We start from the raw sequence: 18170 nt of genomic DNA on the forward strand, positions 1-18170 counted from the left end.
TCTTTTTCTTGTGAAAGGATGTGAAAACTTCCATTATGTTTCAGTGTTTTTCTCTTTTCTTTCTCTAACCCCTAAATTAAAAGTACTATACTTTAGAAAGAAATAGCACAGTTGTCAAGGTAAATGCAACTCCTGGCTCCTTGCCTTCCTTCATTGGCTTTGTTAAGTACTGAGAGTTGGTGGAATTTTCTTGTCTCTCCTAACTCCTGGAAACAGCCTCACAATGTAACGGGGCGTGGAGAGACCAAGCAATCCTTAGACGTTTCTGTGGCTCTGACCTACTGGTGTACAATTTTAATAACTGAAGTTGAAGTTAAGCAGCTTCTCCGAATGCAAACTGCTCTACACACAGTCACTTTCTATTCTGAGTGGGGCCTGTGCCCGGGAAGTTTGGGGGCTCAGTTAGTTCTCAGAAGTGTGCAAAACCCCACTCACACAGACACTGAGCCAGAAGCCTCCACCCAAGCGTTTCTGTGTGCTTCCTTTTAATGGCTTTCCTTGTTAATCCGGGAACACGCCTGGCTGCTCTTTCGTCCCCTTCTGGTCTCAGTTCTCCTTTCACCTGCATGGGGCCAGACTTGATTCTGTAAGGTATTCATCACATTACACTAGTTGCAGGAGCCTTGTGAATTTCTTATAGTATTTCTTCCTCTATTGCTCTTGGTCGCTGACATTTCTTTCACATCTGTTACCACAACTCCCAAAAGTCCCTCAGGTTATATAAAGAAATTGAAATTTTCATTAAGATGAAAGCTTATTTATTTTATTCTTTATTAGAAGAAGCACACCGGTTAATCTTCTGTATTACTTTTGTAAGGTTGTTGAACATAATGTGCATGTTCGGCTTGACTATGGAGTTTTAATAATTGTACTTAGAAAAATTGTATGAATTATAAGATGATCTTAAATTTATCTTGTATTTCTAACTGCTGTGCTTTTCTTCTTCTACCTCACCCTTCCCCTAAAAAAAATTAACTCTGATTTCAAAAGGAAAGAGTGATTCTTCTTTTCTTTATTAGATGTAAATACTTTCACTGCTTCTCTCCTTCTGAGCCAGGGGTAGCAAGCATTTATGATATAGCTAAAGATTTTTTTCTATCAGGGTTTTATAACTCTTCCCACTGATATCAGTTCAATTTGAATTTGGGGGCAGTCAGAGGAAGATCTGTGGCATTAGGCTGCATGATTGAAATGCTTAGCAAATTGCCAGTGTCCCTCTGTGCTCCCTTTGTGGTTTGCCAAGCAAGATTTCCTTTCAGCTTATCTTCCCACATTTGTTCTTAACAACTCCCACCCTGCAGACAGCAAGACCAGGGCTCAGCTGCAGCGGTCCTTTCCAAATCAGAACAGGATTGACGTCTTCCTCTTGTACCCGGGGAGTAGGAACTCACTTCTAGGTTGAGTAGCTGTCCTTAATTTTGCTTGTCTAGTCTTAATGGTTTGTGTTCCTGATTAATAGTTTGAAAGCTGCCTCAATGAGAATGTGTCTTTGGGAAGAATAAAAGAGGAAATAAACATTTGTCATGCCTGTTTTCTAGAATTAAGATCTTGTTGGCCTATAAATCAAAATTGTGGATTTCTGAAATTGTGTTTGACTATAACTCACAGATGCATTAAAAAAGACTGTCTTTCTGAAATCCACACTTTAAAATTAGGGTTAATTTAGGAAGTGATATTTCATATAAGATATTTACTGTGACATTAAATAGCCAGTTCTTCAATTACACAAAAAATTCAACATGACTTAGAATCGCCTGTTCAGGAAGGCATCTATGATATAAAGATAAACATGGTGCTGAGAAGCTCAGTGTACCGTTCAGTCCAGAGAATTAAAGTGGGGTTTTCTATCAGAATGAGTCACTTGAAGAGAAATTACATACCTCCTTTCCTGCCTTTTTTAAATGTAGGAAACTCTACTTTGGTAATATCTTTTATCTTTTAATTTAAAATTAGTGGCGATGAAAAGTGATTTTTTTAAGTAATGGTTTTTAGAAGTCATAGATATTTTTAAAACTCCTAAGTGCAGTGAGATTTCATACAGTATAGCTTATGTTAAATGCAAACTATTGATCATCTTCTCAGTTCCTCTTAGTCTAATGAGTTTTGGTTTAAAACTTGTATAAGAATAAAACTAGCGATAGAACCGTGGAGGAAGCTGGTGTCTCAGGAGCTGTCCTGGTCCACTCTGGGTCATTCTGTGATTCTCATGTCTATGAATTTACTAGATTGGACACCTCTGTTTACAGCCAGCACTTAGGGAGTCACGTGGAGTTCCCAGGTCTACCTTTTTCTCTGCAAATTAATCAGCCAGACCCAGATTGCTGTAAGAGAATGGATAGACACTGTACATATCGGAAGCCAGCGTAGGTTTTTTTCAGACTTTTCTCTGAACATTTTCTTCTCTCAGTTAAGCATTGAAGTAAACAAGGAGAAAAAAATACTTACTGTTTGTTTTCTGTTCTTTTTTAATGAAAATTACTCAGATGTGCTGGAAAAATCTTTAGTGATTTTGAACACAAAGCTCTTGGGGAATTGGTACAGTGAATTGTTTCTACATTTTTAATTCAGGAAAAAAACATGCTATGAGATTAAAGATTTGGAAGCACTTTGTGAACTTACTTTAAACTTCTTCTTGAGCACTGAAGAAATTACCATGGCGAGAATAAATGAGTCTGTAAGCAGTCTCTAACGAAGTAGCAGGTTACAGTTCACGTTTATTCAACTTCAGTTTTATTCACTTGTTTTTGTTTGGTTCTTATCAGAGCAGAGAATGCCAGTACCATGGGAGGAGAAATAGAAAATGGACTATAGTTCCAAAGGTGCTTATGATCTCTTTTAGAAAGACAAAACACACATTTTTTAAATTATAATGTATATAATGCAGAATATAGATTCCAGGATTACATGAAAGAAAGAAATGACCATCAAGAAATGCTTACTCTTTAAATATTTACTTAGATATTGGAGAAAATTTGGGCAACTTACTTAACTGTACACTTCATTTTTTTCATCAGTAAATTGGCATATTTTAGGATTGTGATGATTAAAACAATACACGTAAAGCATATAAGCAGAGTGCCTAGTAAATGATAGCTACTCATAAAAAGTAACATCATCTGCTTTAATAATAGTACCTATGAATTACGTAGTATTTTTCTATTCTACAAATGAAGAAATTAACACTTAAAGAGGGTAAGTAATTTGCCTGAGATTGTTCGGCTAAGTAAGAGGTGGAGCCTGGGAGTGAACCCAGGGAATCTAACTGCAGAGACCATCTCTCAACGCCCATACTATTATACTGCCTTATTAGTCATTTATTTCACAAAAAGTAATTGAACATATCTACATGCCAGGTACTGTTTGTCATTAATAACATTATTTATATTGAATACAGAGGAAAATATGCAAAATGTGATGGAGATCGGCATTTAATGCATTGTTTTAGCTTTTTATTTTGACAACACCTAATCCAAATATTTAAGCATATTTATAAATAACATCTGTTTAATAAATATTAGAATCAATGAATATTGCTTCTCCCAGTAACATGAGCCAGATAATACCAAATGAATAATGTGTTTATACAACCTTGGGTTTTTACCTGTTCATTTAGATGGGACTTACTTGAGGAAATTTCTTATTCACTTTTTTTTTACTCATTTTTAAAGTTCCCAACAAGACACTAACCGTAGATAGACCTTTGTATTCTAACAACTAGAAAGCAGAAGTCATAAACAATTTGCTTTTTTATCCTACAGTCGTGAAATACTGTGCTCTGAATAGAAGCATCCGCGATTGAGTTCAAACAGAAAATGGTCTGTGGGTTTCAGAAGCAGTGGGATCCTTTCAATATGCTTGATTTTTGCCTCTGAAAGTCTCTGCCATCTCAGCTTTCAGTATAAGTAGAACTGTAAAGTGATGTATATGATTATTTATTTATTTATGTATTTGTTAAAGCCAAAGAGGCTTTCTCGGTGCCTGTTATTAACCAAGCTATGACCTGGTAATCATGTAGTTTAGTGTCCCTAATAGAGTCATATGAACACTTTTCTATTTGGTGGTGGTTTCCATTCAGAAGTCAGCCATCAGATTGTGTATGGGGTGAATCAGATTTTGTAAAGAGATTATATAGTGTCTTCTTGAATGTTTTGTCTAAAAAAAGAAATATGATGGGGTCTGTGCTACTTCTGGCTGATGCAAGACAGGTGAGGATGTTTTTTATTTCGATTAAATAATTCAGTTGCTGACAGTCCTCTCTTTGGTGTAGAACATAAAAAATGGGTTTAAAAATGCTATAAGGAAGGAAGCAAACTATTAGTAGACTCTGGATGACCAAAAGATGCCTTTTCACAGAACTGTAAGTCAAATCTTTCTCCGTAATGGACGTACAGGTCCTTATTTTTCTCAGATGGCTGACAAAAGAGTAGTATGATGTTAATACGACTAAAAATGAAAATCCAATAAATGTGGTTCCAATGAGGCCTGCAATCTGAGAGATCACGGCTCCCAGTTCCATCTGCCGATTGTAGCACAGGGTCTCTTCTCCTTCTATAGCCTCTACAGCTGAGTAGTATATGATAACTGGAATAATTAGGCCTAGTACAACTCCCCATATGTAAACGCATAGTTTTCTAGCAAAGTTGGGCTGGCGAAATTTTTTCAGTAATTGGCCATAAAATACCTTCTCATAGCATGAACTGGTCTCTTGCATGGAATCCTTTTTCATCAAGGTAGCATAGCGGCTTATGGCGATCCAACTTAAAATTAAGAGGCTGACAAACATACTTACATGCATGGATAGAGTTCCCAAAAAATTGACCACCCTGCATTGTGCAGATCGATATTCCCACTGAAAACCTTTCAGGAAATAGATACCCATGAAAGGCATAGCACTGCACACAAGTAAGTTTGCGGTCACAAGATGTGCTAGGTAGATGTGCGTTGATGTTTTCTTACCTATTTTTGTTAAAAATACCCATTGAGAGAGAGAATTTCCAAAGAGACCAATGATACAGAGGAAGGTATAAATAATTGGCAAAGCCATGGAGGAGATCATGGATGGATGAATGCATGTTGTGTTGTTACTCATTTATATCAGATTTTCTTGAATTTTGTCACAGGAGCTGGAAGAGAATTGCAGATATTTAATATTAAAGTTTTAGATGGTATTTAAGCTGAATAGTTCTTTTAAAGAAAGCATTGGGTGAAATAAAATAGTAACATAAATGCATTGGATAGAAAGAAAGTATAGATACCTTCTCACCTTTTCTAATCAGGATTATCCAGTTGAAATAAAAGCAAAAAGTTGATTATTGTGGATAGTGCCTTTGTCTAAAAAACAAAATTTGGTGTAAATAGTTAAATGCCTGAGATTTGTCATTTTATACCTGAGGAATTTATAGTTCTTGTATTAGATTACAGAGCAATTTGTAAACGATTAATTTTTGCCTAGAAAGATAATTTAAAAAAATTCAAGGCACATGCAAGCAATATGTACTGGCCAAAGGAAAGTGTTACAAAAAGTATTTTGTGGCCACATTAATAGAAGACTGATTTTTAATTATCACCTTAATTGTACATAAATACTTTTCAAAGTGTTATCTTTTCATGGCTAAGTTAAAGCACTTCTCTATAATCTACTATTAGAAGAGTCTCTTTTCATATTTCAGAAGTAAATTTAATTCCACATAAACAAATACTGAGTCAAGATCCTAAATTGAACAGAAGGAAAGTGTAGTGACGAAGGATAGACACCAAAATCCCAGGATCTTTACCAAAGGGTATCAATAATTTCTTATTTCAAATATTTAATGCTAAATTATCATACTTCAATAAAAAATTTACTTTAAAATTCTATGTCAAAACTAGTTGCTATGCTTATTGGTTAGAGCGCCCTCATGTGTCCTCGTGTGTAATTTAGTATCTTGGTTTTTCGAAGAATAGGATTTCTTTTAGAAGATATTTTAATCACAGCATAAATGCGAGGTGTGGTTTTTGCTTTTTTAAGCCTTTAAATCTTTCTTGCTTCAAAGGGTACACATGAAATATCGAAGAGTCATACAAACTTCTTTTCATTCTTATTTTTTCCTTTCCTTATTTCTTTCAGGTGGGACTAACAAAGAAAAGTTATTGGATTCTGGTCAAATAAGAATCATGAGCTCTATTCAGAATGTGCCGCATTTCTCTGAGTTTTTCACCATAGCTTTCTAGATTTTTATAATCTAGAGTAAGGATTCTCAATCTTCTTTTTTTAATCACATTCTCTTTTTTGATAGACACAAAAATTTTAGCATATGCTGTCTTCTGAGATTCTTATATGCTGTCAGCCCCTCAGGGCTATTTTACTCTCTACTGTTCTTAAAAATTACGGTTATATTTTTTGCATCTTGGCTTAAAGAAATAGGGATTTTTTTTTTCCAAACACACTATTATAATTTTGAAATAATTTTTTAAACCAAGCGATCTCCACCTAAAGACTTGAAAGCTTGAGGGCTGTGCAGTGTCTCTGGATTCAATTATGGAAACCTTTAATTAATGTCTACCAGTGTCATTATCATTTGCAATTTTTCTTTAGAAAACAGTCCATATGCTACAGAGTTAGTTTGTATCTGAATCCAGTGCAATCTGACCAATTGGAATCTGGTTGCAGTTAGTGAATATCCAGGTGTAAATATATAAAACCTAATCTGTAACTTGACTGATTTAAAAATTAGTCAAAGAGACAGTGAAATAACCCAGTTTATTTCCTAGGAAAATTTAGCTGATTAAAGTAGATTTTTATTTTACGTAAGGAATGGAGCTTCCTTTTATGATGAGATTAAAGAAAAACACTAGCCCCCGCCTTGTGTAGTTAATGCATTATATACTAAAATCTGTAAAGGTAATAGTGCTTCTGTATTAATAGATAGTATTCCTTTTTGTTTTAAACTAGACCACTTCATACAGCATCTGCTGTCTCATATTACTCATTACCATTGCCTTGTTTTTCTATTTCACACTAGCAAATGCTCTAGAACAGAAGAGAAATAAAAAAGACTTTGACAGAGGCTAGCTTTATGTGACAGATGACATTGAGACTCTGTAGGAACTTTACTGTAACAAATGACTAGTTCGCCATCTTTAGCTTCCCAAACATCAAACTTGTATCTGCTATATACCTCTCCTTTAAAAATAATCTTTGATTATAAAACTACTAGATAATTATTGTCTAAAATTTGGGAAGTACTGTAAAGCTTAAGAAACCAAAAATCACACGTTATGTCTGCAGAATTGCTCCCCAGAAAATGTCTGCAAGTCTGCATTTCCCTGAGCAGAATGTCTGTCTTGAGTCACTCATGAACATATTGTGTCTGCTAATTTGACAAACACAAAAAGTTCTACAGCTCTAAGTTGAGTCACTAATGATTATCTACATAATTAATATGCTGACTACCTTTCTTAATGATCAGTTTTCAAAATTTAAACATTTTCACCCTGTTAGAGTTTTTATAGAGTTAACTTTTAAGCTAAGAGTAAGTGATCAGTCTTACCTGTAGGAGTAGTTTATGCCATCCAAGGCTCTGTTGTTCCCAGGCAGCGATGCTAAATTTCGAGTTTAAAATTCTCTGCTTGTCACTTTTCCAGTATCTTTCAGTTTTAGTCAGTGTGAATAGATTCTTGCATGACACCAACAACAGTGGGGGGAAAAGGAAGTTAAACAGAGTATTGAAGAAATTTAATAGTTATGGTAAATGTAGCAGTTACCTCCTCAAAAAAAAAAACACTTCATTTCTCTATTTCTGTAGCGGGAGGAAGTTGGTAGATGATATATACACTCTACTTCCTTATGATTATTTCATGAACCAATTACATCTCAGTTAGCTTTATTAGCATGCTTGGCTGAAGTTAAGGGTAAAGGTTTAACTCCCATGGCTAGTTAGTTTTATGTAACACAGTGGTAGAGGGAACCACTCCATAGTGTAGGGGAGGAAGACATTTCCTCTACCCGCTCTGGGTTCTTCTGGCTGGAGAACAAATTAAATTCACATGAGACAGAATAACAGGAGAAAATTAAACAAAGCTTTATAACATGTATACATGGGAGAGGCTCAGGCAACCTGAGCAACTCGCCAAAATGGCTGTAGCCACTACCTTAAATATCATCTTCAGCTAAAGACAAAGGAGGATGTTGGGAGTGGAGGGGGAGTCGATCATGGGAGATTACCACACAAGTACAGTGAACAAGAGTTAGGTTATTATGCAGACTTGAGTCCCTCCCTTCCACATTGATGAGAGTTTCTAGAGATAAGGTCATCCCTCCTTCCTGGTACAGAGAGGGAGACACCTTTACAGATGGAGATTTCCTTTACAATATAAATGTCTCTTAACAAAGGGTAAGTAAATTCTACTTTTCAGAGTTTCTTTCCTGTCTGCAGTTTTTAAAAGTAACCAGCCCAAAATAATCCTCATGCCAAAGAAACATATCTTGGGGTGGCCAATTCCAGTCCCCCACAATAGTAACCCAGTAAAATATTGGTACAAACTTGTCTGTAAAATCACTTGTAAATGGCTTATTTGCAATTCATCTTTATCAAGAATAAAGAGAAACAAAACTCAGTTTTCTTACCTGTAGCAGCTTACTAGAATCAAATATTATAGAGCTGGAATAGAACTTCATGATCATCTATGGGCAGAAACCCTTTGTTTTAAGGATAAAGAAGTGAGGCCCAGAGCAGCAGTTGTAAGCACAGACTGCACCCAGGGGTTTGAGTCCCAACTTGGTTACTAATGAACTAACCCATTCTTCAAATTGCCCTGTGCTGCCTCCATTCAGATTCAAAGTGATACATTGTTTGGAGCATTTCATAATAGATTTGGGGAATCCTGGAAAGTGCCAGAATCTGAAGACCAAATATGCCTCATGTAAAATGAATAGTTATAAAGAATTGTGAAACCAATTTTATATAGAGTATTGTTTAATCAGTCTATGAACCATTAACTAAATGAAAGCTGAGTGTGTACAGCTGCGGAGTGAAACCTGCATCACGCACTACCCTACCTTGAGTAGTTAAACTAGTGGGCCTCTGAGAATGGGAACAGAAATCTAGTTTCATCAAACCTGAGCACTTTAGTTATCAGTAAATGTTCATTTAAAATTCATAGAAGCGTTTTGCCATTTCTCTTAACTCCCCATGCTTATCTTATTTCATGTTGATTGCATAAATTCTCCCTAATATTTGCTAATACTTCCAAACAGAAGTGAGAACTACCTGAGTGTCTAGATTTTGTTCTGTTGCTGTTCATCTTTGTTAATGCTTGCCATCATTTAATTAAGAACAGTGACACATCCACAGTTTCAGGGCCATTGATTGCACAGTAATTTGGCCTCTGGGATTCCTATCATTTTTTACTTCAACAATTTTTCATGTTCCAGGAAGGAATTACTTAGAACAAAAAACAGTTCGAAGTAATTTAGAGGAGAAAGAATGGAAATGGAATACTGTTTATAAGTAATTGAAAGGTCATTTTAATATTACCTGTTTGACACTTAAGCACCTTGGGTCCAAAAAATAAATGCCCTTGCTCTCCACAACTTTTCCTCCATTGTCCCCAAACTCAGTAAATGATACCATCACTTCTTCAGTTATTCAAGCCAAAAACCTAAGAATCATCCTTGATTCCGCTCTTTCCTTCGCATCTCACATCCAGTCACTGCTCCTGCAGCTTCTGCCTCCACCACCAGTATGAGCCCCATTTGAAATGGAAGCTTGTTATGTGCCAGGCATCCCGCTATGTGCTTTACATGAATTTTTGTTTAATCTTCACAATACCCTGTGAAATAAATACTATGAAATAAATATCTTCATTTTAAAGGTGAGGAAAACTGAACTTCAGAAAGGTCACATAGTTGCCTAAGGTCACGCAGCCATCCATCCTCACACCCGTCCTCACACCCTAGCGACTGGCTCCCCCCCAGGGCGAGTGATTCAAGAGAACAAGGCCATAGCTGCAGTGCCTCTTTTGATCTAGCCTCTGAAGTCAACACCCTCACTTCTGCAATGTTCTGTTGGTCACACAGTGTGGAGGGGTAAATATCAGGAGGTGATGATCATTGGGAGCCATCTTAGAAGCTGGCAACCACAGATGTTAATCAACGATTGGACTGAGGAAGAGTCAGAAGTACTGCTTAAAATGATTGCTACACAACTGATAGTTGATTGGGCCAGAATGCCTGGATAGGTGTAAGTTTTGCCATTTCTTCTTCTTTTTGATTTTTAGTGCTTTGTATTTTTCTTTAAATAGTGCAATTCATTTAACAAATATTTATTGGAGTGCTTATTATGTTTCTAGTAGCGTGTGGAGGTTAGAGAAGAAGTATATTAGCCACAAGCTAATTTAGGGTCTCTGAAAATTCAAGAGATTCCACAAGCAAGCCAAGAATTCAGATGAACTTGTGATATGTGGTGCTCTATGAATTAGAAAAGGGAGGAAGCAGTGAATCAAAGTAGTTCCGGAAGGAAAGAGAAGAGAATGCATGGTGAGCAACAGTTCTGTGCTGGGTACTGGCAGAGCATTTTACGTGTAAGAATCCTAGCGATGAGTGGCAGTAGTCCCTTTACGTGTGAGGAAATGGAGTCTCAAATAGGTTAAATAGCATGCCCAAGGTCACACACTAGTAAATTAAAGCACACATCTTTTTTTTTCAACTTCTGCCTTAGAAAGCAGAAATTACTGGTTTTTCTTGGGAGTCAGTAAAAGGTATCTTATGTTACTTAATGGTAAGTAAACTGGGGTCGAGTTTTGAATACTTTTAACTTTATTCAGACAGGGTTTCCTATTCTAGGCTCCGAGGTAGCAGAATTGACTGTGAAAGAAATCAAGCCCAATTTTTTTCTATCTTTGAAACCTTTGGGCTTCATTAAACTAATTTTTATGCCATCAATATCAGTATAAATTCTTTAAGTGACTTTGAGTTCCCTAATTGAAATATGAGGAAATTTTTATTTATATTTTTCTAAGCTACTAGGAAATATTGCAATTGGTAGAAAAGCATAGATGTCAGAGCATACTGGATGAACAAATATAACTTGTCAGGTGTAAATTTCAGGAATTGCAAGTTCTCTGTAAAAGTGGCCCATCGACTTTTCTTACTCAGGTCACCGTTAGTTTTCTTTGTTCTCATTCATCTTTCCCATCCATCTCTTCTTCAAAGTTCTACTTCTGTTGTCCAAGTCCAAATGCTCTTGCCTAACAGTTCTAATTACTTCCTATTTCATCTGCCACATCCTGTTCTCCTAAGCGTTCTGCTCTGCCCCTTATGTTTACTCCTTGAGGTGTTAGAGTAGTTCCCAAGAATATAAGTCCCACCTTGTGCTAAATTTCCTGCTTTTGAGATATATGTGTGAGTATCAAGTGCAATTTTGACTCTGGTCTCGGAATTCATTTGGAGTGGTTCAGTAAGAATGGTTCTAAGGGCAGGCATATAGTAATTGTTTTGACAATTGATGGTGAGCTGTACATATACAATAGGGGTACATGAGAGCTTTCCTGACTCACACGGATTATTGGGGTTAGGATTAGGGTCCCTTATCAACTTCCCTCAGAGCCAGAACCCAGAGGACACAGGACAGCTCAGTCATACTTGAAACTTTGTGCTTCAACTAGACAGTTATTTTAGGCTATCCAAGCTAGTTTCTAAATTGGCTCCAGTTGGCCTTTGAAGTGCTCTCTCTGACCAGTTAGGAGCTCAGGGCATTGGGAGGTTGGTGTGCAAGATGAGAAGACATGCCTTATGTAGTCCCCATTAGAACATCACATTCAAAAGATAATTATTTCTCAAAAGAGGGGCAGTGGAACCCTTTATCTGGTTTGATGCACGCCCCAGGCAATGGTTACCTTTAGGAGGAGTGAGGCAGAGACCTGTTACTCAAAGCTGTGGTTTGTTTGAGGCTCTCTGAGCACCGTGCTCTCTTCAGGATGTGGTGTCTGGCCACAGCCCTGTCTCCAGCTGCACTGCTCAGGCCCTTGCCACCTACTACGAGCAGCTATAACCATGGCCCTCCCACTCTTACTTGGGGTGTGAAGAAAAACCTCTACTTGCTTGTAAGAGCTGATTTCTTAGCAAACCATGGGAGTATTTCCCTCAAGCACTATTTAAAAATTATAGTCAGAAATTCTAGTCCAAAGTTTGGAAATTTATAATAGCACAGAACAGTGCTTAGCTTTGTAAGAAAAGTCAATGACAACGTAAATGGACCTTCTTTTTGGTCTTCTGAGACCCAGTCTCCTACATGGGGGAGGGGCTCCCCACATCAACAAACAGTTCTCGAACACCAGCAGGGTGTCCAAGAATTCAACCTAATTCTGATGCTATCTACCCACAGATTCCACACGTTAAGGGTTAAGTCCTACAAGGCTGCCCCACACAGCCCAGGCTGCTTCCTGTGCTTCTGACCGACCAGCTACAGATTAGAGGTTGCTACGAACCCCTCCTCGGGTTTGATTAATTTGCTAGAGCGGCTCACAGAACTCACAGAAACATTTTACTTACTAGATTTTGTTGTTAGTGCCATTGAGTCAATTCCAACTCCTAGCAACCCTGTGTACAGCAGAGCTGAACCCTGCCCACTCTTTTTGCACCATCCTCTCACCTTCCAGTACTGTATCAGCCAGTGCCAATGCTCCGCTGCTATTCATAACAATTTCATGGCAGATTTTTTCAGAAGTGAGTGGCCAGTTCCTTCTTCCTAGTCTGTCTAGTCTAGAAACTCTGCTGAAACCTGTCTACCATGGGTGACCCTGCTGGTATTTGAAATCCCAGTATAAGCTTTCAGCATCACAGCAACTGCAGTATGACAACCAACAGACATGTGACATTATTACCTGACTGAGAAACAAACCTGGGCCGCAGCAGTGAGAGCGCTGAATCTTAACCACTGGACCATCAGGCCTGGCTTACTTACTAGATTAGCAGTTTCCTTTAAAAGGATATAGCTCAGGAACAGCCATATGGAAGGCATGCATAGGGCAAGGTGTAGGGAAGGGGCACAAAGCTTCCATGCCCTCTCCAGGTGCGCCTGTCTCCCAGCAGCTCCATGTGTTCACCAACCTGGAAGCTCTCCAAACCCAGTTATTTTGGGTTTTTATGGAGGCTTCATTCTATGGGCATGGCTGATTTAAACTGTTGGCAGTTGGCAACTGGTTTAACCGCCAGCCCCTCGCCCCTCCCTGGAGGTCAGGGGGTGGGACTGAAAGTTCCAACCCTCTGATCACATGGTTGGTTCCACTGGCACCTAGCCCCCACCCTTAGATGCTTTCCAAAAGTCACCTCATTAACCTAACAAAAGACACCTTTATCACTCTCAACACTTAGGAGATGCCAAGGGTTTTGGGAGCTGTGACCTAAAAACTGTGGCTGGTGACCAAATATATATTTCTTATAAATCACAGTAGCGCGGACCTGCTAATCAGAGTTTCACTATACTTTACCTTTGGCTTTTGTGTTTTCATACATGCTTTAATGCACTAGATAGACATTGTCTTTTAGAGAGGCACACCACAGAAACACTGTAGCAGTCTCAGTGGCAGTCATAAAATTGGAATGACCTCAGAGGTGACAGTTGGAAAGCAGATGGGAAATTAGCAGGTTTAGAGAAGGGAAGAAACTTTAGCATTGGATTAGAGGAGGCAAAAATATTTTTGAAAACAATCAAATTTTGAGTTTCAACATCTTCAAGTCAGTCAAGTTTGGTTCATATTATGCTTCAGAACCTACCTTTTTTTTTTTTTTTTTTTTACTGATTCTTTGAGAAGCCTAAAGTAGATAAAAATTTCTGAAAATGAAACATTTGATGATAGAATTCTAAAAATAATTCAGGCCATCCTATTGCCACAGGTACAAAACACATACACATACCTATACCCTGGGAAACAGCAACTTGGCTTACAGTGAGATTTAGGGAATTAGAAAGGCATCATATATCAGTGCCCAGAACTCTCACAACTGTCTCTTTCTTCCCAAGACCAAGGTTTCCTGGCCATCTTATTACCAATCACTTCTTTTGAATTTCTAAAATTGTCTTGAGGTTAAGTCCCCTGCTCCATGTCACTTGCTATCTTTATTCAAGGGAAAAAGAGAGAGAGAGACGTCAAGGGAAGGCAAGGAAGAGTTGGGTATCTGAGGTCTTACATCGTGTACTCCTTAGTACCTGTATTCATTCTCTAATTAACAGCCCCAAGTATTGAAGTAACAAGCTTTCCTGAGAACTGCTTTTAGAAAATATATAATAATAATAAATGATAGCCACTGAAGTGCTTTTATATATATTAATTCATTTAATTTTTTAAATATCTCTGAGCTAGATACTGTTATTACTCTCATTTTCTAGATGAGGATATTTAGGTCCATAGAGGATAAATAACTTACTGATGGTAATGTAACTGGTATATTGTAGGGCCTAGGTTCGAGCCGAGGTAGTGTGACTTCAGAGCTTATATTCTTACCTGCTACCAGAATCTGGTTTATTGTTTTGGATAAGGAGACCGAGTATTCCCAGTGACCAAAAATATGTCTAATTTATATACCTATTTCCAGTTTTCAATCTGGACATGTATTAACTTCTGCCAATTCCCCATTGTAAAAGTACCTTTTCCCCTTTGATAAGTAATCTGAGGGTCATATTTTGAGACTCGAATGTATTGTTTCCCTTTCATACAATGGATTTTAGCATTCATTGATGATGCTTGCCTAAATCAGTTCTTGTACTGATGGTTGCATCTTGGTAATCTTTTGGTGGATGGAGATATATTATACTTGACGTATCATTTTAAGGCATCCCTCTAAACAAGTCTTGGTGTTTTAGATATTTCTCAAATTGCACTATATGTGGCATAGTTTCTAATACTGCCGTTTTGTTTCTTCTTTCCTCCATCAAAAACCAACGTAAAATGTATTGTTTTAATAAACTTACAAATAATATATTGAAGCCAGGAAATAGAAATTCTCTGGAGTTCCATATCTCCAGAAATATCTACTAGAGAAAATTGGAAAGAAGAAACCACCGTTGAATTTAACAATGAAAAGGTCTATAAGAGACTCATTTCTTTGGTGATGCTTTGGCCAGCAGAGGGCAATGTATTACCAGCCCTAGTTAAACCCTTTTTGCTATTAAAGCCTGAAGCATAAGCTGCCTGCGTTGCACTATTTTCCAACTAGAAACTTAAAACGATTTAAAAGTTTAGTTTTTTTAAGCCCTAACAAAATGATAAACTTCTTTATTTTAGTAGCCAAAAAACACTTTAAACGTGTTAAATTTCTTAAGATGTCAACCTAGTGCCACTCATCTGCCTTTAATAGGATATGTCCTTTGGGGATTTTTTGTTTTGTTTCATGCTAGTGATTATCACAGGAGTCGCCTTTGTAAAACATTCACAAGTACAATTATCCTAGTGGTAAGAAGAAAATCTGACATTTTAGTATGTGAAAGTTTTTATCATATCTTTTAGTTTTTCTTTAACCTTTTTTTTAATCATAGCAATTCATGGACGTAGTTTTAAAAGTCAAATAATACTAAAACGCTTGTAATGAATACAGCACGTCATGTCTATTAATACATGCAATGTAAAGTATATTTCACCTAGTGAAGAAAGTATAGGAGAAATCACATTTATCTTCCACTGTAGCCATTTCTTCCTGTCAGCTTCACAAACTAGGCAGATTCCTTCGTCCTAAGAGACCACCTAAAGGGTTGCCTCATTCTTCAGCTATCTCCATCAGGGGGAGGATATGCTTGTTTTTATCTCTGAGAACACATGGTTTGTTACTAAATCTTTTTTTTTTCCTGGGCTAACAACTGTTGCCAATCTTTTTTTTTTCCCTCTGCTTTATCTCCCCAAACCGCCCCCCCCCCCGCCCCCGTACACAGTTATATATCTTAGTTGCACGTCATTCTAGTTGTGGGATGTGTGTTACTAAATCATCAGTAACCCTGCCACTCCCCATCCTGTAGTGGTTTAGAAAATAGATATCTCTCCCTCTCCTTCTCTCTCACACACACACACACACAGCTTTCAAGTAAAATAATTTAAGACGTAGTCTTTTTTGTTAACGAAATTATATTCATTGTCACCTTTTTAGAAATTAATGGTACACATACATTTTATTTATATTTTATATGCATCATTTATCTTTTGCTGGGTACCGAACCATCCCCAGACTTGCTGGCTTATGACAGCAACCATTTGTTCTCTCTCAATTCTGCAATTTGTTCTAGGCCCAGCTGAGCAGTTCTGTCAGTCTCACCTGGGGTCGTTTATACAGCTTCTTAGTCATTTGGCAGCTCAGCTGAGGCTGGATGGTCCACGATGGCCTTGCTCACATGTCTGGAGCCTTAGCTGAGATGGTTGTGCAGGCTGAGCATCTCTTTCCATGTGATCTTTCACCCTGGGTTTATTTACAACGTGGTGGTCTCCAGGTTCTAAGAGGGCAAAACTGGAAGTTGCAAGCCCTCTTAAGGTCTTGCTCAGATGTATTACAATGTCCACCATGTTTTATTGACCAAAGCAAGCCACAGTTCTAGCCCAGATTTCAAGAGGTGGGCAAAGACTCCATCTCTGGATGGGAGGAGCTGCAGAGAATTTTAATCTACCATTGTTAATCTACCACATTTCCTTTAATGTTCTTGCAATTGTAATGTTGCAACTGAATTTTTGTATTTTTCCCTCAAAGTGCAGTGTATTGGCTCTTTCCCTGGGGATTAATATAGTATGTATACTTCAGAGTCCATTGTTTCTTGGGTAATATTCCCCAAAAAAGGCTAGGTTTACTTTGTAAAGGGGTGCCCACTGTGTCCTACTATGGTCTTGGAGCTGTCATTTTGATTATTTTTTGTATTTAGGCGTGTCATAAATCCATGCTATTTCCTTTGTACTTTTTATCCTCTGTAAGTAACGTCTCCCTTTCTTTTCTATTTTCAGGATATTAATCTAGCTTTTCAGTAAAACTAGAAGAAAAGACGGTTTTTGCTAGTTTGCTCCTGAGAGCTGGATAAATTCATTGACATCCCCAATACTAGAGCCTAGAAGGAGGTAGAAAGACAATTAGTCTAGCTTGCCCCTTTGGTAGCTTTTCTCCCCACCAGGCCAGGTTGTACTCATCACTCAGGTTTCATTATTTGCAGGATCCTGAATGCAAACTATCAGAGCATGAGACCCACATTTACTTACTTAGCTGACTCCTCTCACTACTCGCCATATATATTTGGAACTCTATAATCAGTCCCCACAAGAGCTGACCCTGTGTGTTCTAGTGTTTTTCAAGTCTCACTGGCCACAAAGGGGAACTGAATATGAACATGCATGCAAACCTCATCAGTTCCCTTCGCAACCAGCTGAAAGCTGTTTTTAATATAGAGGAAACAGTATTTTTCTTTTGAATACAAACTGAATTTCCACACAAATATGAAGCTTTTTCTGCTTCTGACAGATCAGGGGACACACAAGAGAAGAGGGCACTAAATTGTGAGAAAGACAATTAAAAGAGAAAGTAGGAAAACAAAGACAAAACTGAATTGGGGAAGAGAAAGAGGTGCTGCTGAGTACAGGAAAGGAAAAAAGTGGGGGTGGGGGTATTGGGGGTACTAGAAAGTCTTCGTAAGTAATAGAACACGAGAAGAGGCAGGAAATGTAGAAAGGAAATGTCTATAACAGGAAATGGCCTATAACAGCATTGCCAGCAGTATTAGTGGAAGGCATTAAGATCTTTTGGTCCAGAGGTTTGCAATTGGATAAAATTTGAAAATACAGCACAGTAGAGTGATTACCATTCGCACCTGAGTTAATGCTATTGAGCCAGGTTTGCAGCAAAGGTACCTTGTCGGTATTTTAGAATGCAGTGTGGTGACCTGTTTGGCCACTCTGATTGCACAGAACAAAGCCAAGGGTCAGTAAGAAAGCAAAGATACCTCAGCACCTAACATAAACGTCACAAAGCTCCCAGAATCCATCCACTTATTTTAGACATAGTTTAAACAATCTCTCTAGCAATAAATATTAATGAATACCTACTATTTGCTGAGCAAGGGACACTGGACAAAGTCGCTACAAAAGAAGATTCAGGGAAACTGCTTGGGGCCCGTTGACTGTGCAGCCAGCAGCCTCCTTCCCCTCAGCTGCACACATCTGAGTAGCCCTGA

The 18170-nt window shown here is 37.9% G+C and overlaps 2 protein-coding genes across 20 annotated transcripts in view; one reads left to right on the forward strand and one right to left on the reverse strand.

Moving 5' to 3' along the window:
- CASK (calcium/calmodulin dependent serine protein kinase) overlaps positions 1 to 18170 on the forward strand; it is a 362261-nt gene that overhangs the window by 190299 nt on the left and 153792 nt on the right. The window lies entirely within an intron of this gene.
- Positions 2757 to 16388, reverse strand: GPR82 (G protein-coupled receptor 82). Of its 2 annotated transcripts, XM_014840771.3 has the most exons (4): positions 16280 to 16388; positions 7530 to 7655; positions 5264 to 5331; positions 2757 to 5123 (listed from the first exon to the last, which is right to left on the reverse strand). In XM_014840771.3, the coding sequence occupies exon 4, from the start codon at positions 5087 to 5089 to the stop codon at positions 4079 to 4081; it is 1011 nt and encodes a 336-aa protein (XP_014696257.1). In that variant the 5' UTR covers positions 5090 to 5123; positions 5264 to 5331; positions 7530 to 7655; positions 16280 to 16388; the 3' UTR covers positions 2757 to 4078. The 2 variants fall into 2 exon arrangements, with proteins under 2 accessions (XP_014696257.1, XP_070358192.1); XM_070502091.1 differs by lacking the exon at positions 16280 to 16388 and having other exon boundaries at positions 5256 to 5331; positions 7530 to 7669.

The sequence above is a fragment of the Equus asinus genome, chromosome X (genome assembly GCF_041296235.1).
Source record: "Equus asinus isolate D_3611 breed Donkey chromosome X, EquAss-T2T_v2, whole genome shotgun sequence".
Classification (NCBI taxonomy): Eukaryota; Metazoa; Chordata; class Mammalia; order Perissodactyla; family Equidae; genus Equus; species Equus asinus.

Excerpts from the sequence above, each read along its gene's own strand:
- GPR82 (XM_014840771.3), bottom strand. The coding sequence starts at position 5,089 with ATGAGTAACAACACAACATGCATTCATCCATCCATGATCTCCTCCATG.